This window comes from Pelophylax lessonae (assembly GCF_965119305.1).
Source record: "Pelophylax lessonae genome assembly, chromosome: 2".
Classification (NCBI taxonomy): domain Eukaryota; kingdom Metazoa; phylum Chordata; class Amphibia; order Anura; family Ranidae; genus Pelophylax; species Pelophylax lessonae.
In genome coordinates, this window is record NC_138769.1 from 191,368,777 (window position 1) to 191,393,195 (window position 24,419).

Below are 24,419 nucleotides of genomic sequence, written 5' to 3' on the forward strand. Positions count from 1 at the left end.
AGATATCTCTTTAGTAGCTCAAAATGGATATTTGATGCAGACTTTGTTTTCTTAGACTAGAGAACCTGTGGTAGATTATATGCGTGTTAAAAAAATAAATAAAAACTGTCATCCTGAGTAACAAATAAAAAAAAAACCTTTAAATTATATTTTAAACTAAAAATATGAAAAGAAATTGCTTACTTTTTCCAATAAAATGTTCAGAATTTATTTGAAAACCATTTGGTGGTCTTTCTTTTTAACTTTCAGTACTGCGCATTACGCATGTGACAGGTACATAATTTTTAAAAAATATAAATAAATGGAAAACAAATGAAAATAATGTTAACCCACATTTTATATGACAAACATCAGATGCTGGGCATATTGGATAAAGCCTTATATTATTTAAAATAACACAATCTTCATCAAATTGCAATAATGAAATTCTTATTTTCATATAATTATTTTTCTTTAAAACATTGTGTATCCTACAGTGTGGTCTGAGTTTACATTTAGCATTTTTTTTTAAAAATAGGGCAATAAGAAAGAACAGTAATTTTTTAAACATTCTTAGATACATATTTTGAATAGTGCTCATTATTCTTTAATATTACCCAGTGCTCCAGATATTCAAGAAACAATAGTAAAAATGTAAAACATTAAAACAAAAAAAAAGAGAAAAAAAAGGTAAAATTGCACATGCATTTGTGTAACCTCAAAGGGGAGTTTTGCAGTTAACATATCCAAAATGTCATTTTCAAGAGAACTTGCATTATTTCCTACAAATGAATAAGATTATAAAATTCCTTAATACTTTCTTACATTATTAAGAAGAAAACTGTTTTCTTTTTCTGGAGGCAACAGAGATGGAATTTGACTAATGTATATACACATAGGTCACAACTAAAAGCACAATCTTTCTAAAAGTTCTTTTCTTAAACTTAAAACAACAATAAAAGATATTTTTTAAACTCACGGCTATTTACATTTTTACAAACTTTTTTCTTCTTTAAATACAGTTCATGATGGCATATACCTTCATTGCCAGAACTATACATTTAATTCTGCATAGTCAGTCTGCGGTTTAAATAGATGTTCCATTGTGAGTTACAGCTTTATAAAAAGCTCAGGATACTAATGTATTTGACCAAGGGGCTATTGTTCTGTATGGCACATAGAGAACTCGGAAAACAAAAACAAAGCAGTAAAGACATTTTGTGTTCCAGAGCAGCTTTCCTCATTATGTATAATAGAGAAAACATCCATTTTCTTCAAGAAGACTGTTCAAAATATTAAGTTTATCAAAATTTTGTCTAGCAGGGATAAATTCATAAGCAATATCATAACAGCAATTTACACAATTCACATCTTGGGCTGATCGGTATGAATATTAGACAATTCCTCTAGACGGGAATGAGTAAGAAAATAATTCCTTCTTTTCTACTTCTTCACAAGTTTTCTGTTTGTTTTTGTTTTCTCCAAGAGAATGAAAAACATGGCAAAGCTATACTCTGGTAGTAGAATGGCCATGGGGTAAATTAGTACTATTTTGGCCTCCACTGAAAGTATTAAAGGTATGCAGTGGCTGCATACCCGTTAATGTGTTCGGAATCATTGTTATTGTGTTTGGAGTCATTAGGGGGATATCATCAGGGGACCTCCTTAGTGTGAGGGTGTAGTCAGGTGGGCAGGTTAGTCGGAGAGTGTCATGTGCCTGAAGAGCTTCACATTCATGATCATGCTCCAACTGCTTCATTTGCAAGGACATTATTTCTTCATTTTGAATATGCGCTATATCATTTGTTGTGTTCCTCTGAGGACTAGGCCGTCTGTGCGTTTCATGGCGTCTCTTATCTTTTTTGTAGTACAGAGCAGCAAAGGCTAAAATATTAAGAAACAAAAGGGAAGCTCCTACAGCAATGGTGACACTTAGTTCTGTAGAGTAATCTCTTTTATCTTCTGCAATGATAGTGGTTTCACCCAAAACATTCTTTTGTGTTTCTTTTGGATTATTTGCTGGTGTCATTGCTGGACGCTTTGTAGTAGCCCTTGACTTTACAGCAGGAGAGCGTCGTGTAACATACGGGAATGAAGTCATATCCGGTGGTGGTACCTTGGTTGTTGTAGAAACATATTGAAATATTTCATTAAGGTTGTGTAGATGTGGTACTAATTCTAACCAGAAAGCCACTTTGGTTGCTCTGTAGTGATCTCTTACTCTTGGCTTTAGACCAATATGTAGATACAGCTGGTCTTTTGGATCATATTTAGACCAAGCAACTTCTTCAAATCTATTTGGCTTTGTATGTATGAACTTTGTGTCTTGTGGGACTGGTTTGTTTGGATCTCTGCAAAGATTAAAAAAAAAAAAAAAAAGTTAAGTTAAAGCATATTATACACATAGGCAATTCAGGATGATTGAACTGGGTTTTTTATTCAATGTTTAACCACTTAAGCCTCTGAGGATTTGGCTGCTTAAAGACCAGGGTCTATTTTGCGATTCGGCACTGCGTGACTTTAACGGACAATTGCACAGTCGTGCAACGCTTTACCCAAATGAAATTGACGTCCTTTTTTCCCCACAAACAGAGCTTTCTTTTGGTGCTATTTGATCACCTGTGTGATTTTTATTTTTTGCGTTATAAACAAAAAATAGAGACAATTTTGAAAAAATAACAATATTTTTCACATTTTTTTATATGAAATTCTCAAAAAAAATGTAAACTTCAAAATTTTTTAACATTTTAGACCAATTTGTTTTCTGCTACATATTTTTGGTAAAAAAATCGCAATAAGCGTATTTTGATTGGTTTGCGCAAAAGTTATTGTGTTTACTAACTATGGGAAAGATTTACGTAATTTTTATTGTTTTTTTTTAACTAGTAATGGCGGTGATCTGCGATTTTTTTGCGGGACTGCGACATTGCGGCGGACAGATCGGACCCTTGATTGACATTTTTGACACTTTTGGGGGTACCAGTGACATTACTACAGTAATCAGTGCTATACATATGCACTGTTACTGTAAAAATGACACTGGCAGGGAAGGGGTTAACTTTATTGGTGATCAGTGGGTTAAATGTGTCCCTAGGGGCATGATTCTAACTGTGGGAGGAGGGCGTGGCTTGTGATGTAACCACAGAGACATACGATCCTACATAGCTGGATCGTATAGTCTCTGCAGTTACACCAGGGAGAATGACAGGCGGCTTTGTTTACATCAGCCGTCTGCCTTTCTCCCTCTCCAGCGGGAGATCGCGAGTGGCCGGCAGACATTGGAGCTGCCGGTCACTCGCGCGGGGATGTCAGGGATCGAGCGGGGGCGGGAGCGTGCCTCTGGCGGCGTGCGCTCGCCCCCTGCAGGCTCCTGGGCGAGCGACATAGTCCTACGTCGAATTGCCCAGGAGTGCCAGACTGCCGCAGTAAATAGTCGTGCAGCGGTCGGCAAGTGGTTAATGGATCTCATGAATTGAAAAAATAGACTGTAAATGCCTAATGCTTAAAATTTATTAAATTGCATCTATTTTGGATGCAACCTACTAATATATTGTAATTTGAAGTAAATAAATATCTCAGGTTAGATAAATGTATACATACTGTTGTTCATTATAGGTCGTGTCCCAGTGTGTCAGGATGCATGCACTTTGCTCATCTCACCCTTCATACACATCTTCTAAGACTTTCTTGGACCATTCAAAAGTTGGCCACAGAGTACTCACATTACTCTTATTCTCCAGACTTTGTTTAGTTATCTATCTAGTCTTTAACATTCATTTACCAATACTCCATCAGTAATCCACTAAACTTTTGTCAGTTGTCCTTCAAACTTTCATCACTTACGTAAAGTGCTCTATAAATGTACATGACTTATCATGCTAATCCTCTTCAGTCATTTGTAATTGCTTTCATTCTTCCTCAAAATCTCTGTAATCTTCCTTAAAACCTAAGCTATTCTCATTGTCAAAATCTATCAATTGTCTGTCGAACCTTCATTATACATAAAGCCTGGTACACATGTACCCAAAGTTTGCAGTTCAGCAGGAACTGTCTGACTTTTTGTACATGTGTCCTGGTGTCTTATCAACAGAAGCCGGTCTAATGATTTGCTTCTGTCGAATGGTGTTGCTGGAAAACCAGCATTTGATCACCACTTGCAGCCAATGGCTGCAAGCGCTGATCAGTGTATTCTGATAGCGGGAGTCCCCCTGTCAGAATTTGATAGAACAATTGGTGAGATTTCCACATCACACATCGTTGTGTTGATGCAAGTATCTGTTTATTTTTTTTTTTTCCGTTCAACCCACTGGTTTAATGAAAACAAACTGAATATGTATACCCAGGTTAAGAGTCACATGTCAGAAATAAATAACAGAAATAGGTAAAACACTCAGAAATCAGATTCAGTCTCAGATATGTGCTATTAATGATAGTAAATAAACCCCTGAAGCATGACTTTGTTGCCTAACTCAATAACATGACACCTGGGGGTTGATTTACTAAAACTGTAAAGTGCAAAATTTGTTGCAGCTGTGAGTGGTAGCCAATCAGTTGTTTAATTAAGCTTTGACAAAAAAAAAACTGTAAGCTGATTGGTTTTTATGCAGATCTGTCCCCAATTTAGCATTCTCCAGTTTTAGTAAATCAACCCCATGAGTCTATAAATATGACATTTAACTGAAAACTGAATCTATCTTCTGTCTATACTTTTTTAAATCGGATTAATTATGTAAATACAATAGCCATTGTGTTTAAATACATTTAGTAATGCACACAAACAATGACGATACACTTTGAAACAATAAATACATTCTTGACCTTTTCATGATACCTTGTGACATTATTGCAAACTTAGGTTAAATAAAAATACCTCTTAAAAATAACCCATTTGACGTAGGATTTGATCCATCAGTAGTCTTATCAGTAAGTGTGCCTTTCCTGCCTGAATAAGTAGAAGTAGGCTGTCTGGACACCTGCTTGTATTTTATTTAGCTTTAGATAGTCATACACCATACTCAACTTTGAGTATCGCAAAGTCAGACACATTCATTTAATATCCAAGCCTGACATCTGACTCAGCCACCTAAGTGTGACATTAGGCTCCTACCTCTGACACTTGAGTCTGCCATTTGACTCTAAAGTTTGAGTTTGATACCTAACTTTGTTGCTTGACCATGATTGGTGATTATGTGTGTTTAGATGGGGCCTAAAGCGATTGTAAAGTCTCGTTTTTTTTGTCTATTAAAATGACAAACAAATTATACTTACCTGCCCTGTGTAATAATTTTGGTCAGAGCAGACCAGATCCTCCTATTCTTGGGTGCCTGGGTGGAGCTCCTAGCCCCTCCCTCCTGTTGAGTGCCCCCACAGCAAGCAGTTTGCTATGGGGGCACCCAAGCCGAGCTGCAGCTCCGTGTATCCATTCAGACACAGAGCTATCATTCGACCCCGTCCCCTCTTTCTCCTGATTAGCTAACTGAGTTTGATTGACAGTAGTCTGCAGCCAATAGTGCTGCTGCTGTGTCTCAGCTAATCAAGAGAGAGAGTCCCGGATGGCTGAGGCATTCGTGGACATCGCTGGAAAGAGATGGGGTTCAGGTAAGTCTTAGGGAGGCTGCTGCCCATAGAAGGCTTTTTATCTTAATGCATAGATTTCATTAAGACAAAAAACCGTCTGACTTTACAACTCCTTTAACCTTGCTAGCGGTATCCCCGAGCGTGAATGGCAGAGCTATGCAGACAGCGCAGCGGAGCGTCTCTTACCTTATCCTGGCGATCCAGCGATGAGCTCTCATTGCTGTGACCGCCAGCCGAGATCTCCGCCGCTCGTCTGTCGGTAGGAGGACTTCCTAGTTCCGTTCCCTGCAGCAGCAATGCTGCATGGGAGCGGAACTAGAGAGGGAAATTCAAAAAAAAAAAAAAAACGTTGCACAAAACACATAACACATTTTATATTATATATATGCATATATATATATATATATATATATATATATATATATATATATATATATATATATATATATGCATATATATATATATATATATATTCATATATATATATATATATATATATATATATATATATATATATACATATATATATATATATATATATATATATATATATATATATATATATATATATATATATATATATATATATATATATATATATATATATATATATATATATATATATATATATATATATATATATATATATATATATATATATATATATATATATATATATATATATATATATATATATATATATATATATATATGAATATATATATATATATATATATATATATATGAATATATATATATGCATATATATATATATATATATATATATATATATATATATATATATATATATATATACACACACACACATATATATATATATATATACACACATATATATATATAATATATAACGCATGAATTATAATCTAATCAATAATATAATTTTATTATATATATTATATATTAAATAATAAAATAATATTATTGATTCGATTATAATTCACTTGTTTGTGTTTCAAATTTATCACATCTGGGATGTCTACCAGAGACTTGTTTTGGTCAGGTTTAAGTCAGTAATTACTAAGAATTGTAGGCCTATAATACATAACGCCAAATTTCCATGAAAAGAATTGTACCACTTTTGGAACAGAATTCCTGACAGAATCATACCGCCAGGGAGGTTAATACCATTTTGATAAAGACTAGACTTGGGAATAGGGATGAGCCAAACTGCCCTGGGTTTGGTCCAAGCAGGGTACAGTGAACCTCAAAGAAGTTGAATAAAAGTAGAAATACTACGTATATACAGTATGATACTCAGTTCCCACTGAAAAGGGAGCTGAACGGGTTAAAGTTTTGGCATTCAGATAAATGTCTAAACAGCCAAAGCTCAGCTCAAGCCTAGGTTTAGACTGAACCATTGGCTCATCATTACTTGGGAAGGACTAAGTGAGGCTAGGAGGAGTACTAAAAATGGTATGGAGGATAATTGAGGAAAGGAATTCAGCAAAGGAAACATTTACTTTGTTTCAGTCCAGATTCATTTGTTAAGTTAATAATTTAATTTCATCATATTTGTTATATTAGCAGGATTTGTTTTTGGATTTTTTTTTATATTAGGATTTATTTCATATATTTTTCATATATTTTATATTCATTTATTATTTGCAAATCTATTTGAAATGCAAAATTCAAATTTGAAATTTCAAAATTCTAATTTCAGAAAATGGCAATATTTATTCTGTATCATTCTATTATATTCTAATCTATTAAATATTTTTATTCTATTCTGTTCAATTGCTTTATTTAATATTCTATTCTATTCTGTTTTATTCTGTTTTATTCCTTTATTTTTTTTATTGTATTGTATTTTATTCTATTCAGTTTTATTCTATTCTATTCTTGTATTTTCTTTTCTTAAAAACTTACTAGAACATGTCTGCAATATGTTTCCAGTTTCAAATTCAAATTCATTTTCTAAATTAAATCCGAATATTTTTTTGTCATAGTTTATTTTGAATTTATTGAAATGTGTTACTATTGTGATTCAGAAATTTGGATACATATAAATATTGAAAATCTTGTCCGAAAGTCGATTTGTAACAAAAAGAAATTGTACATGTCTAATAGTGGGTTTTATAAGAGACCTGAATAGAATGCATGACAGCAAACTAATATTTGGAAGAGGATTTACTGAGTATAATAAGATTGAGAGAGCTTGGAAGTCAAACTAGGGGAGGGGGGCACACGGAAGTACACCTTAAAATTGACACCATGCAGTCAAAGCTATTCAATAATGTATTGTTATTTTGCAAAGAGTGAAAAGGAGGTCCATTTTTTGGACCTGACTATACTTATTACAAATAGGACTATAGGCAGGCCAACTACTTTTTCCAAGGAAACTTAAAGGAATGGGTTCCATCCACCTTGGCTCACAGTTACATGGTTAGTCTGATTGAAAAACGTCCATCTAGTTCAACCAATAAAAGGGATGAAAAAAAATTATAATCCTATATACACAATCCTATACCGACAGTTGATCCACAGGAAGGCAAAAAAACCAGCAAAGCAAGATACAATTTGCTCCAGCAGTGGAAAAATCCTTTCTAAACCCCCAAGAGGTAAACAGATATTCCCTGGATCAACTTTACCTATAAATATTAGTATCCAGTTATATTATGTACATTTTGGAAATAATCCATTCCTTTTTTAAAGCAATCTACTAAGCTGGAGAGAACCAGCCCTTAAGGAAGTTTATTTCATATTTTTACAGCTCTTAGGCCTGATGTACACTGCTGCTGAGAAACTGACTTTTAGGAGCAGTTGAGCGATTTTTTTCTGCAGCCCCTGAACTCTCCTCTATGTTATCTTATCTGTCCATATACACTGAGACGTTTAGAGGCAGTTGAGTTTAGTGCCATTTTTATTTTAAAGCAAAAAAATGCGTTCAGACGAAAGTTTATTGGCATTTGAAATATCAAATGCTTGTAACAGCCTGCAAACGCATCTAAACGGTAACTCGCGTTTATAAGCATTTAGTTTATAGGCGTTTTCAGTGGGGATACATTTCTCACCATTTTACAATGTAAAAATGGTTCTAAATGCAAACGCCACTAAACACGCATAAACGTGGCATGTAAACACGGCAAACCAGACGTTTTTACCGTCGATTACTAGCTGTCAACTTCCAGCGTTCAGCAAATGTCCCATGTACATGAAGCCTTACTGTAAAGAAGCCTTTCTGTATTTGGAGTATAAATCCCTTTTCTTCCAAATATAAAGCGCGCCCCCTTGTCCTCTGTGTTGACCTTAAAGTGTATATTATGTATTTATAAATGTTGATAATAATCCTACTTAATCTCCTCTTCTCAAGAGAGAACACATTCAGTTCTTTTTATCTTTCCTCATAGCTGAGCTTCTCCATGTCTTATATCAGTTTGGTTGCTCTTTTCTGCACTTCCTCCAGTTTCCCAATATTCTTTTTGTGAACTGTTGCCCAAAATTGAACTGCATATTCGAGATGATGCCACAGCTTGGCATTGCATGCCAACATATGATCTACCAAAACACCCAGCTTGCCTTAGCTCCTAATAGTTATTTCCTATGTCTGAGAAACAAATGCACTTTCATTGAAGACTATCAAGAACAGGCCCAGGTCCCTAAGACAAGATCCTTGGAAAAAAGGATATCATTGTAGAAGTTTACATAGGATCATTATAGAATTGCAACAACATGATCACAATGAACTACTTCTCTACATGTACTATATGATTACAGATGGGTGAACGGTTCAGCCCGAGCATGAGTTTGGGCCAAACATTGGCTGTTTGCCCATTCAACAAACACCCCAAATTATTGCGGCTTTCAACTGTTTTTTCGGCCTGCTGAATGACCACAATGCACTGCACATCCTCACAGTGCATTGGAGGCCCTGATTGGCTGAAGCAATAAAAGCTTTGCTCAATCAGGGCACAGAGCACTGTCAGAGCCATGCTTGGAGAATGTAATGATAACTCTATCCAATCATGGCTCATTGTTTTTAGTCCTGCCTCACACTATAAAAGTATTTTTTCTACAGCGGCCATTTTTAGTGTGATAGAACAGGGCTCTGTTCAGTGCTACTAGAGAGTTTGTGTGCTATAGTGTGCTATTATGATTCTATTGTCAATGTAAAATATCAGTTTAGTGTGAATCTATTGATAGTTCAGTCAATGTGTGTGTAGTGACCATTCATTTTTACTTTAGTGTGAATCTAGTGATAGTTTAGTCAGTGTGAGTGTAATAAACGTTCATTGTTACTTTAGTGTGAATCTAGTGATAGTGCAGTCATTGTGAATGTAGTAACCTAACCATTCATTTTTACTTTAGTGTCAATTTGTTTTGTCAGGGCAGGTTTACTGCATTATAGTTCAGTGCACTAGTGCATGTTTAACTAAGTATATGTTTGTGCGTTTCTGCACATTTATTGCAGTATATTTCTGTGCATTAGTGCATGTTTAACGCAGTATATTTATGTACATTGGTGCACAATTATCGCAGTATATTTCTGTGTTTTACGTGTCATTTAACGCAATCTTTTTCACTGCGTTAGTGCATATTTAACGCAATTTATTTCTGTGCATTACTGCACATTTAACGCAGTATATTTCAACACATTAGTGCCCGTTTAATGTGCGTTACTGCATGTTTAATGCAGTATATTTCAGTGTGTTATGTGCCGTTTAACACAGTATATTTCAGTGCATTAGTGCACTTTTAACACAGTATATTTCAGTGCATTACGTGCTGTTTAACGTAGTTTATTTCTGTGCTTTTGTGCATGCTTAATTCAGTATATTTCTGTGTGTTAGTGCAGTTTTTCATTAGTGCGTATATGTCCACAGGAAAAAGGTGGACATGGTCAGATCCTCAGGTTTAGTGATGTTGCCCATGCTATGCAGCCACAGAATGTAGAGGGGGTGATGGACTGGCACACTAAACCATCCTCATCTTCCTAATTCTCCATCACCCAAGCAGAGACAAGGGGGCAGACCACTGCAGCTGCCAGAGTGGATAAATCTGCCTCCTTGTCCACAGCTATTCCTGCCATAGCCCCAGTATCATGCATGGAGGAGTCAGCTGAGTTCTTTGAACACAGCGTCAGCCACATGCTCCTTGACAATGCACAGCGATTACATGATTCAGATGCTGGTTCTGAGGTTGAGGAAGGTAGGAACATGTGCCTGCAGAGAGGGGAGAACACTGGTACACAAATTGGCAGTCATGTTCCCCCAGCCACAGCGTATTGCCAAGTTGTCTCCAGTGGTATTGAGGATGGAGGAGATGATGATTATGTGGTCACTGACATGACTTGGGTGCCAGATAGAGCAGAGGAGGAAAGTGAGGGTGAGACACAACCCCAATGAGGCAGCCATCATGGAAGAGTAGAGAGCAGCCACCCTATTCCATCACATCCAGCTGTTATCTCCCGATATCCTTCCCACAGCTCAGCTGCCTGGGCCTTTTTTAGCACATAGCCGATACCACTGTTGCAATTTGCAAACTTTGTCTCAAACACATCAAGTATGGCAAAAACAACAGCCATTTGGGTACCAAATGCTTGACAAGGCATTTAACCTCCCACCATTCAGCTCATTGGCAAGAGCACCTGAAAGCCACACAAAAGGTATGCAATTCTGTTCCACCTCTTTACTCACCTCAGTCTACCTGCACTATACCTCATGACCTTTCAGCAACCTCCAGGGATGATGGTATAGTGCAGGGTGTCCCAGGTCCTTGCAGCACATCTGCCAGTAGCACACCACCAGCTGTAGACTATAGCTGGTAAATTTCTCTGCCCCATCTGCTCCAGTGAAAAAAATACAGTCAATACCACCCATATGCCCAGCGTCTAAATGCAAGCTTGTCAAAGCTGCTAGCTTTACAACTTCTGCCTTTCCATCTGTTGGATTCTGCCCCCTTCTTTGAATTTGCAGAATATGCTGTACCATAATGGTAGGTTCCCAGTCAGTATTTATTTTCACATAAGGCCATTCCAGCTCTGTACCATTACACGGAAGGCAATGTTGTGGCATCGTTGGGCAAAGCAGTCAGCGACAAAGTCCACATTATTGCTGACACGTGGTCCAGAAAGCATGGCCAGGAACACTATATTTCTCTCACAGCACACTGGGTAACTCTGCTGGCAATTCAGAAGGAATCAGGACAAAGCTCAGTGCTGCAGCTTGTAGTGTCACCATATCTCCATTCAGATAGTGGTGATGATGGGAGATGTGTCAGCTCTATCCCCTTTATCTCCTCTTCCTCCTCTGCTGAATTGTCCTACAAACCACAAGTACCCCCTAAGCATTCAAGGGGCCATTCAATGAGTCAAGCTAAAAGGTGCCATGCAGTGCTTCATTTGCTGTTTCTAGGGGAACCACACCGGAGAAGAGATTCTTGCAGCTCTGCAGGGGCAGGCCAAGAGGTGGTTTACACCACGCCGGCTGGAGCCAGGAATGGTGGTGTGAGATAATGCACAAACCTCCTGTCTGCCCTTAGGGAAAGTTGACACATGTGCCATGCTTGGCACATTTCCTCAATTTGGTGGTGCAGCGTTTCCTAAATAGTTGCCCAGGTTTGGAAGATCTGCTAAAGCAGACCAGAAAGGTCTGTAGCCATTTCAGGCTATCATACACAGCCAGTTGGTTGAAATTCAGTGGGAATTCCACCCGCCTGATTTGTGACATGCCCACCAGGTGGAACTCGATTTGGTCAAAGCTGCAGCTGTACAGGGCCATCAATGAGTACCTTTGTGAGTATGGTACAACGACAGCCTTAGGCTTGCTCAGCTTTTTTTCCCCATGTCCATGGCTGCTGATAAAGGATACATGCACTGTACTGTCACCATTTGTAGAGGCCACAAGGATGGTGAGCTGTGACAATGCATGCATCAGTGACACAATCCCTGTTGTGTTCTTACTTGAGTAGACTCTCCATGGCATTATGGACAGGGCACTCAAGGCAGAGCAGTGGGAGGTGAACTTCCTTTCCTCTCAAGGCCCACTTTATGCAGACACCATTCTTTCTATGCCACAGAAAGCATAGGAGGAGAGGGAGGAGGCGGATTCTGGCAGTTGTGGAGGTATTGAAGCAGAGGAAGACATATGTCAACCCTCAACAGATTGTTTTCCATCCCCAGAAACCTTGGGAGTAGTACATGGCTGGAAGGAGGCAGTTCTAGATACGGTAATCCTCAGTGACCCTGAGGAGTCTGCTTCTCATGCCTCTGAAAACTTGCGGTGCATGGGCTCTCTCATGCTTCAAAGCCTGTGAAAGAACCCAAGAATATGTGGCATCAAGGAGAAGGATCACTATTGGTTGGAAAAGGATCACTATTGGTTGGCAACCCTCCTTGACCACTATTGCAAGGGGAATGTTTTAGAACTCATCCTGTCCCCACAGAGGGTGCAGAAGATGAAATCTTTAGAGGACCATTTAAAGAGGAGTTTATCTAATGCTTTTCCTGACTCTGGTAGGATACAGTGTTGTGGAAACTTTAGCTTTGAGGTTTCTGTTGGTCAAGAATGGAGTGGTTGTGAAGGGGGCCGTCTAAGTGATGCATTTTACTATTTTTTTAGTCCTCGCCACCCAGGGCTCACAGCTTCCACATCCCAGCAACGTCTGCATCATAGGGTGGATTATTTTCTAGGGGTGAAAAAAAAAATGAAGATGGGGAGCTTTCCAATTGACAAATGTTACTGGGTCATGAGAATAGACCACTGGCCAGAACTTGCCCAGTATGCAATTGAGCTTTTGAGCTGCCCTGAACCCAGCGTGCTTTCTGAACAGGCATTCAGTGCTGTTGGAGGTTTTGCTACTGATAATAGAACGTGTCTGTCCACAGACTCCATAGACTGTCTGACATTTATCAAAATGAATGAGTCCTGGATCATAAGCATCTATGAAGCCCCTAATGCCGATGTCACTAATTTAGTGTTTTCGGGATGTGGAATCTCTGCAAGATTTCTAGGCTGCCTAGTGGTATAGGTGTTGATTTCATCTGGAAGAATTTTTTGGTGTAGGTTTCATGGGCACAATTAACACCAAAAGACCAATTTTTTCCACACCTGTTTGACAGGTGCATATCATTTCAATTTTTGACAGCAAGGCCAATTCTTGCTTTCATCAATAGTATCTCTATAGGGTTACGGTGTGTAGGCACCACAGCCACTCAAAGACCAATTTTTCTGCACTTGTTTGACAGGAGCATATAATTTCAATTTATGACAGGAAGGCCAATTCTTGCTTTCATCAAGAGTACCTCTACAGAGTTATGGTGTGAAGGCGCCACAGACACCCAAAGACCAATTTTTCTGTAACTGTTACTTCTACCCAAAGTCTGCGGAAGAGACACCAGAATTTATCCGGGAAATCTCTAATCATGTTCCCAGTGCACTACATTGTGGCCTTCATACAGAATGGCTCCCCAAGCCATTGTTTACAAAATAAAGAAATCTTGCAGAGAGAATGTCATTTTTGGCTTTATAAATGCAGTTTTTTCTGCAGCAGCTTCTATACACCTTACAGGTAGACAAAGGGGACCTTCAAGGCACTATATTAAAAGGAATTTTTCATTTTTATTTTTTTTTCTCATTTTTATGTTTTCACTTTAAGCATCAGTAAATCACTGCTTATTTTACAAACTGTTTTTTCATTGCTAAATGTCCCCCACGGCAGTTCCCTGGACCCCCATAACCATTGTATGCTCACTTACTTGCATAAAAGCCTTAGAAATAGGCAGCTTTGATTCTTACAGTTCGAGTTCAATACACATCAATGGGGTTCGTTATTCGGTTCCTAACTTTTGTGATATTCAAAAGTTCTGGTGCGAACTGAACTGGGGGTCATTCAGCCCAACCATATATATCATTAAAAATATTTTCAAACAACATTGGCTGATTCTAAAGAACTACAGCGGCCTTGGTCCATTGCTACCTAAAAATCCTTCTGTGATTTTTGAGGAGTGTCCTTTTAAAGATATAGAATTTCTGCTAACGTTATTAACCACTTGCTGACCACGCAATAGCAAATTCACTGCTACAGAGCGGCAGCAGGATGACGAATGATTTATATACTGTATATGTGTTCCTGCATTTCTGCCTGCAGGGGGTGCACACCCAGCCTACTGGCCACTTCTGCTGTGGTTATTCATAGCAGAAGCTGATCTGACACTCGTTGTCCGCCGGCAAATGGCAATCGTCGGGCAGAGACTCATAACAGAGCTCTGCCTATGTTAACAAGGCAGAGTTACGTTCTGACAGGGGATAGGGATAGATTTTGTGTTCCTGCAAAGCAGGGACTAAAATTGATCTCTTCCCCTAGTAAAAGCAGCACATACAGTACAGAAACACACTGGCTAAACACAGTTAACCCTTTGATCACCCTAGATGTTTAACATCTTACAAGTGTCATTAGTGTGGTGACAGTGAATATTTTTAATACTGATCTTTGTAGAAGTGTCACTGGCTCCTGTAAAGTGTCAGAAGTGTCAGTTAGTGTCCAACTATCTCCCGCAATAACTAATCACTGCCATTACTAGTATAAAACAAATTCCATAAATGTATACTATAGTTTGTGGATGCTATAAAGTTTGCATAATCCAATCAATATACGCGTATTGGGATTTTTTTTTTTACCAAAAACATGTAGCAGAATACATATTGGACTACATTTATGAAGAAATTAGATTTTTTAATTTTTTTATTGGATATGTTGTTTATCAGAAAGTACAAAATGTTGTTTTTTTTCACAAAATTGTCAATATTTTTTTGTTTTCAGCGCAAAAGGTGTCCCGGCCCCTGACTGGGATTGGGGGGGGGGATGTGGAGAACTAGCCTTAGGGCCCTTTCACACGGGCGCTCCGTATGTCCGCAAATCATCCTATTTTTTTGCGGATGATTTGCGGACATAATGTAAGTGCGGATGTCAGCGGAATACCATCCAATGACATCCGATTTTCTTCCTGTCAGTTCTGTTCCATTTTTTGGAACGGAACAGAACCCTATTTTTGTTCCGTTCAAAAAACGGAAAGGAAGGAAAATCGGATGTCAGCGGTGTCATCCGCTGACATCCGCAATCCCCATAGACTTACATTATGTCTGCATATCATCCGCAAACGGATGGGATGATATGCGGGCATACGGAGCGGATGACAGAAATGTCATCCGCTCCGTGGAAAAAAAAAAGGACCGCAGCGGAGCTTTCACACGGAGCAGCCGTGTGAAAGAGCCCATAGGCAGGGTAAAGAGGAGATTAATTTGGGAGAGAAGATATTTCCCCTGCATTCCTGCCTATACAAAAAAAAAAAAAACAGTTGAGATCAAAGAGACAGTGTGGTAAAGGTGTATGTAGAGAAGAGAGTCATTTTTCAGCATTGATTCCTGTGCAAGCTGACACTGGGTGCATTGAAAGACTCACATGGATTTTGGATTTTCCTTGTTGGTAAGGCTGCTTTGTTATATTTCAAGCCTGTGCTGAATCTAACACACATTTCTGCCTGCTGTTTGAAAGCTGTGAATTGTGGTGACAGGAAACTGTTGTTTAAATTGAAGCCAAAAGAAAAGCCTATATTTGTTTTATTGTATGTTTGCTGAGAAATAAAGCATATTTTAGGTTTACAAAACTGCCTGGTGGATGCCTGTTTTCCCTCTGATCCTGATACATATATATATATATATATTAATTATTTAAAACTGCAATTTATGTTTTCTATGGTTTGTCAGGTACATTGAATTTAAGCATATTTTATACTCAATTTTACTATTTTGCTTAACAGCATGTTCCTCTGTAAAGGAGAAACCTGGTTTTATATGAGATATTCTAGAACTTTATGTTCCTTATACTTCATCTAAATGCGAAGCACAAAATTTTGGCTGTATAGTAATTGCTCTTTTATTGCCATGAATATGATTCAGTTTTTATCTTTTACTCGCTATGCCTACAAATTACAAAACTAAAAGACCATGAATGCTGGAGAATTTAGAAACTTTGAAACTATTTGCACTGCTGGATCAAGTTATAAAGCAACTTTTTAGCTAACAAAATAAAAAAATACAATTGCTGTAATTTTCTTCCATGTGCATAAATTATATATGCAAGTGAAACTGTTTTAAGCCATGCAAATACCCTGAAGTACATATAGTTTAGGTGTTCACAAACATAAAAAAGGAGGCCACAAAGTGTGAACACAAAATGTCCACTCTTCTCCTATTTGGAGAAAAATAGCAGTCTTCAGGAAAAACTAAAACATTTCTCCATTTGTTCTCTAAAATCTCATGGTAACAAAATGCCTGCACATGTAACATAATATTCATAGTTATCTTTTCTCAATCTTATCATACCTATGTCGATTCTGTACCGATAATCTTGAGAGCACATGTTAGTATGTTAGACGGGTAAAGTAGACCCGTGTCTGATAATGTAGCCCATGTCATACTGTGACAGATGGTGATATCTGGTTCACAGCTAGTTTGACTTGTTAAAAGTGATGGGCCTGAACAACCCCCAGTTCGATTCGCACCAGAACATTTCGAACAGGGAAAATTTTTGAGCAAACATGCGAACTCTATTAAAGTCAATGGGACACAAACATGAAAAATCAAAAGTCCTCATTTTAACGGCTTATATGTCGTTTTTTGCCACAAAAAAGTGTAAGGGGACCTGGGTACTGCCCTGGGGAACATGTATCAATGCAAGTAATAAAAACTTTTAAAACCAAAGCACAGCAACTGCAAAGGTACGATGATATTTAAAATATCATAAAGTGATATAGTGCATAGTGAAAGGTAAAAAAAAATACACAGATAAAACGTGCAAAGAATAAGTTCATCAATCCATAAATATCAAAAGTTCATAGCGATAGTGCTGGTGAGGAAATAATTCCAGAAGTGCGGAAAACTCCTTAAAAGTGCGGGAAACCAATTTAACTGTGGTGGTGAGCTAGGATCCTTAACCACTTTAATACAGGGCACTTCCCTCCCTTCCTGCCCAGGCCAATTTTCCCCTTTTAGCACTGTTGCAATTTGAATGACAATTGCGCGGTCATGCAACACTGTACCTACACCAAATTTATGTCATTTTCCCCCCACAAATAGAGCTTTCTTTTGGTGGTATTTGATCACCTGTGTGATTTTTACTTTTTGCTAAACAAATAAAAAAAGACTGAAAAGTTTGAAAAAAAAAAAAGTTTTTTTGTTTATGTTATACAATTTTGTAAATAAATACGTTTTTTCCTGCACTGATGAGCACTGATGAGACTGCACTGACAGGCACTGATGAGGAGGCACTGATGGGGTGGCACTGATGGGGTGGCACTGATAGGCGGCACTGATAGGCGGCACTGATAGGCACTGATATGCGGCACTGATAGGTAGCACAGATATGCAGCATTGGTGGGCACTGATAGGCGGCACTGCTGGGCACTGATAGGCGGCATTGATGGATACTGATAGGTGGCACTGATGGGCACTGATAGGTGGCACTGACGGGCACTAATGGGCACTGATAGGCGGCACTGGTGGGCACTGATGGGCACTGATGGGTGGCACTGATGGGCGGCACTGATGGGCACTGATAGGCGGCACTGGTGGGCAATAATGGGCACTGGTGGGCGACACTAAAGGATAGCAATGATGGGCAATTGTGGGCAGCACTGATAGGGAGGACACTGGTGGGCATCACTGATGGGGAGGGCAATGGGGGGCTCCCTGAGCCCTGATTGCCATCCCTGGTGGCCATAGTGGGCATCCCTGGGGTCATAGTGGGCATCCCTGGGGTCATAGTGGGCATCCCTGGTGGATCTAGTGGCATCCCCCCCGAGGGTCTGCACTGGTAATCAATGATCTGATTACCAGTGCTGACCACCCCCCCTGTCTGGGGAGCCGCCGATCGGCGCTCCTTTGCTCGTGCCTGTCAGGCACGAACTAAGGAAAGCCGATCAACGGCTGTTCCTATTTACTATGTGACCAGCCGTGATTGGACACGGCTGATCATATGGTAAAGAGCCTCCGTCAGAGGCTCTTTACCGAGATCGGAGATGCAGGGTGTCAGGCTGACACCTCGCATCACCCACCGCCGCTCTGCGCGCCCCCGGGGGGCGCCCAGAGCTGTGTTATCCTGCCGCCGTCATATGACGTCCGGTCAGGATAACACAACCACATTCCCGCCATCAATTTGTAATAGGGCGGGCGGGAAGTGGTTAAATAAGTGCAATGGCCGCTCACCTCCAAAACACTCAGAATGAGCGTTTGTATCAAGGGTAAAAACCGTATGGCCTCTGTGGGAATAGGGATCCCACAATGGTTCCTTAAAAGCAGGCTCCTCTGGGACTTTAATGGAAAGCCAGTATCGACATCAAGGGATGAAATCCTGAATAGGGTTTGGAGCTCAAACCCATGATAAAAGGAGGCACTTCATGGTGTAGTACGTTTCAAAATGGTAACATTTATTAATTTAAAAAAGTGCACTCACATAGATGTAAGCATATAACAGCATAAAAGTAGCGTGGCAGCGGCTTAGGCAGTAGTATCCAGGGACTTCCGGTCTCGGCCGAGGACCGGAAGTGACGTCAGACGCTTCTCCCTAAGGAGTTTAAGGAGTTTTCCGCACTTCTGGAATTATTTCCTCACCAGCCCTTTCGCTATGAACTTTTGATATTTATGGATTGATGAACTTATTCTTTGCACGTTTTATCTATGTATTTATTTACCTTTCACTATGCACTATATCACTTTATGATATTTTATACATTTTATCCTTTGCATTATTTGCACAAAATCACCTATATCTTTAAATATTATCATCGTACCTTTGCAGTTGCTGTGCTTGGTTTTAAAAGTTTTTATTATTTATTCTTATGGGGGGTGATTAAGCGCCGATTCATTTTACCTTATTTATCTTGATATATGTATGTGGAGACACTGCTAGGAATTGGCTGCTAATCCTTAAAACCCCCCTTTTTTCATCTCTATCTTAAATCTCTCATTTCTTATTACATCTGGTTGATGGTCAGCGCGTAGACATATATTACTTCATATCAATGCAAGTATTGTTTTTTAAAATGATCATTTTTAAAGGAGCAGTGATTTTATTGATGCTTAAAGTGAAACAATAAAAATTTAAAATTACTTTAAATATTGTGCTTGGGTGATCCCCTTAATGTGCCTGTAAAGTGGCGCATCTGTACAATGTATAGAGCCTGCTGCAGCAATACTGACATTTCTAAAGGAAAAAATGTAATTTATATTTGCTCACGGCTGTAATGCTGGCTCCCAGCAAAACAGAGAAAAAAAATGAAAAAAATTGCATGGATCCCCCCTCCCCCCCCCCCCAGTCCATAACAGGCCCTTTGGATCTGGTATGGATTTTAAGGGAAACCCCCCACTCCAAAATAAAAAAAAATGGTCTAGGGTCCCCCCCGAAATCCATACCAAACCCTTATCCGAGCTTGCAGCCTGGCAGGTCAGGAAAGGGGGGGACGAGCGAGGGCCCCCCCTCCTGAAGCATGCCAGGCCACATGCCCTTAACATAGGGGTGGGTGCTTTGGGGCAGGGGGGCTCTGCCCCCCCAAAGCACCTTGTCCCCATGTAGATGGGGACAAGGGCCTCTTCCTGACAACCTTGGGCTGTGGTTGTCAGGGGTCTGCAGGCAGGGGGCTTATCAGAATCTGGAATCCCCTTACCCAAGGGGGTCCCCAGATTCCGCCCCCCCATGTGAATGGTATCGGATACATCGTACCCCAACCCATTCACAAAAAAAAGTGTCAAAAAGTAAGAACCACAGGTATGGTGCTGTAGCCTCCAAACAATGCTAAACTTCAGCTTCAGAGGATATGATCACCATGTATACCTACATAAATGGCCCTTATAGTGAACTTGGTATTTGAACCAAGTATTTACTTTAACCACTTGCCGACCAGCCGCAGCAGTTTTCGTCGCTTCACGGGACCGTTAGCGGGGCGAGTGTGCCCATTAGCCACAGGGAGAGCCAATCAGCGGGTCTGGTGGCCACATTTGCCACTGGGCACCCGCAATTGCTCCCCGTGGAGACAGAACAGCGGTCTGCCGTGTTTACACCGGCAGACCGGTGTAAACACAGCAGATCGCTGTTCTGTCAGTTATGAACCCAGGGATCCTGTGTTCCTCTTTTTTAGGAACACAGGTCTGTGTGTTCATGCAGCAAGCCCATCCAGTTAGAAAGCACCACCTGTGGACACATTTAACCATTTGATCACCCCTGTTAACCTCTTCCCTGCCAGTGTCATTAGTACAGTAACGGTACATATTTTTAGCACTGATTACTGTAGTAATGTCTCTGGTCCCCTCATAATTGTAAAATATGTCAGCTAGGTGTTCGATCTGTCCGCCGCAATGTCACAGTCCCATAAAAGCACTGATTGCCGCCATTACTAGTAAAATATATAAATAAATAAATAAATAAAATGACAAAAATATTTCCCCTAGTTTGTAGACGCAAACCAATCAATATACACTTATTGGGATTTTTATTACCAAAAATATGCAGCAGAATACAAATTGGCCTAAAATGATTTTTTTATTTTTTTTTATATTGGGAATGTTTTATAGCAGAAAGTAAAAAATATGTTTTTTTTTTTTTTTTTTTTCAGAATTGTTGCTCTTTTTTTGTTTATAGCGCAAAAAATAAAAATTGCAGAGGTGATCAAATTCCACCAAAAGAAAGCTCTATTTGTACAGCGTCGCACAACTGCGCAGTGTCAGTTATGTGAGTTAAAGTAACGCAGTGCCATATCGCAAAAAATTGCCTGGTCATTAAGGGGGTAAAACCTTCCGATCCAGAAGTGGTTAAAGTGTTACTAAACCCACAAAGTAAAATCAGTCTGCATATGCAGTAAAGCATGCTTGTTATATTCACTGTTGAACCTAAGAAGTTAATCCTCCGCATTGTGTAAAAATTTTGTTTGATCCTGTCTTCTCTGTTCCTTCCCTTCTCCTACTGTCTCCAAAACATGTCCGGATGAGACAGAGTTAGTGGAGTCAGCCTGCACATGCTCAGTTTGGTGTGTATTGCTAGAGAGTTTTTTTTTTTTCTTGGGAGAATGAATGTGATCAGCACAGGGCCAATCAGCACTGTCCAGACAGAGGGTACCTGCATCCTGATAATACAGTCAGTGTAGTATGAAAATGCCTCCTACAAGCTTTAACCAGGCACTGACAGAAGTCACAAGACTGCTATAAACTGCTGATGAGAAAAGGCATTTAGAAGTTTATATTTACTAAAACTATTGCATTTCCATGTTCTGTGTACTGTGGGAGACCAGATATAGGGAATGCAGGGTCCTGGGTTTAGTAACACTTTAAGGTCATTACAAAGGACAAGGAGACCCTTTGATACTGAATAGAAAGAGGTTTAACCTCTGCATACAGAAAATCTTATTCACAGTAAAAGCAGTGAAACAGGCTTCCTAAGGAAATAGTTCCAGCCAGCTCAGTTAGTTGTTTTATAAAAAATGATGGATGCATTTGCGAATAGACAGAATATAACTGGCTATAAATATTTGCAAGTAATAACATTATAGATTGTTGATCCAATAAATATCCACTTAGGGCAGGGGTGTCCAAACTTTTTTCAAAGAGGGCCAGATTTGATGACTTTCACTATCCAATCACGTGCTAGCCAAATTACAGTTTTTTTTCTTTTCTTTTCTTTGCACATGATTGGGTTTTTTTTTTTTTTTTTTTTGCAAAGTGAATTTCCGATGCATTCACTAAGCTAAAGGGAAAACTACCTTGCAAAATAAAAAAAAATCCTTGTAAAGTGAACAGTCTATTTGCCTTTTGTAAAACATGCTTGTAAAACATGCTTCTGCATGCTTCTACATTTAAGTGGTAATTTAAAATGCAAGTTGGATTTTTAGAAGAAATTGCAGTTGACAAGAAATCAGTGAATACATCCACATAAAAATCTGCTAATCCCACAGAAATGATAAATGTCTAACTTAATTTCTTTATAGTGCCACAAAAAGCCTATTAGCTTTTTTTTTTTTGTTCAGTTGATTATTTTTCATCCAAATAAAAAATTAATCTGAAATTGTATGTAGAATGTAATAAAAAAGCATGGTGTCTCATATAACCAACCATATGTTTTGCATGTGGCCAGGCACTAATCAGTGATTAAATGTTCTGAAATGTCTGATCACTGTCAATGTGCTTGGTCAATTACAGAATCTAATAGCACAAATGTTATACATATTGAATTCTGAACATGAAAAACTGATTTTAAAACCAGATAAAGGAGCCCTATTTAACAGAGTGTAAATCCCTGAAATGAATAGACAATGGGGTTGATTTACTAAAAGTGTAGGGAATTTTCACTTAGCTTAGACAATAAAGCAAAGCTGCATGCACTTAAATTATCCAATCATGATCTAGGAAGCACAATCCTGTTTTATATCCCTGTATATGATTTGATATATATGATGATATACAATGATATTATTTACTAAGCCAAGTTAGTGTTCAACTTACTAAATGCTACAACATTATTATATCAATTCCCCAATGTACATATATATATATATATATATATATATATATGTATATATATATATATATATATATATATATATATATATATATATATATATATACAGCCCTCAAAAATTCTACTCGCCTGCTAGCATTTTGCGAGTGGAATGATGAGGATGACGAGTAAGGGCTGTGCTGTGTGGGGAATGTATTAGTGCTTGCCGCTGCCGCTGCCACCATTCACAGTGCAGCCTGCATTCTTTCGTACAGCTCCTCTCCACCTCCTGCACCTTGGACCTGAATGTCCCCGCCCCTCACAGGCTCGCAGCGCGAGCATCAGTGGCGGCCGGTGCGTTGGCTTCAGAAAAGGGTGGACCCGTCGTGCAGAGCAGTGCGCCCTGAGCTCACCCATTGTGTGACAATAGCGAATGAATATTCGATATTGTCACACGGATCCTCCTCCTTGGCCAAGGAGGAGGAGGAGGGAGACGCGGAGGATTGAGGAGAAGCTGCCGCTCCATCAGGTAAGTGCACTGGTCTCTCTGCACGCTGTGGTCACTCTGCATTTAAGGGGGCATGCTGTGGTCACTCTGCATTGAAAGGGGGCATGCTGTGGTCACTCTGAATTGAAAGGGGGCACGCTGTGGTCACTCTGCATTGAAAGGGGGCACGCTGTGGTCACTCTGCATTGAAAGGGGGCACGCTGTGGTCACTCTGCATTTAAGGAGGCACGCTGTGGTCACTCTGCATTGAAAGGGGGCATGCTGTGGTCACTCTGCATTGAAAGGGGGCACGCTTATGAGATATTTTATGAGGGTGTGTTTAGGGGCGGAGCAGGGTAGGGTTTGGGTGGGGCAACAAGTGGCGAGTAACTCTTAAGGCCTGGCTAGTAGCTCATGACTTGAAATTTTGAGCCCTGTATATATATATATATATATATATATATATATATATATATATATATATATATATACATACATATATATATATATATATATATATATATATATATATATATATACATATATATATATACATATATATATACAGGTCCTTCTCAAAAAATTAGCATATTGTGATAAAGTTCATTATTTCCTGTAATGTACTGATAAACATTAGACTTTCATATATTTTAGATTCATTACACACAACTGAAGTAGTGCAAGCCTTTTATTGTTTTAATATTGATGATTTTGGCATACAGCTCATGAAAACCCAAAATTCCTATCTCAAAAAATTTGCATATTTCATCCGACCAATAAAAGAAAAGTGTTTTTAATACAAAAAAAGTCAACCTTCAAAAAATTATGTTCAGTTATGCACTCAATACTTGGTTGGGAATCCTTTTGCAGAAATGAC

General features: G+C 38.9%; 1 protein-coding gene across 2 annotated transcripts in view; it reads right to left on the reverse strand.

Annotated features, from left to right (window-relative positions):
• Nucleotides 1-708: 708 nt before the first annotated feature.
• Nucleotides 709-24,419, reverse strand: part of NLGN4X (neuroligin 4 X-linked) — a 333,330-nt gene continuing 309,619 nt past the window's right edge. For both annotated transcript variants that reach the window (XM_082245258.1, XM_082245257.1), the window contains one exon: nucleotides 709-2,330. In XM_082245258.1, the coding sequence (XP_082101384.1) occupies nucleotides 1,487-2,330 (844 nt within the window). In that variant the 3' untranslated portion in view covers nucleotides 709-1,486. The remainder of the gene's footprint in view (nucleotides 2,331-24,419) is intronic.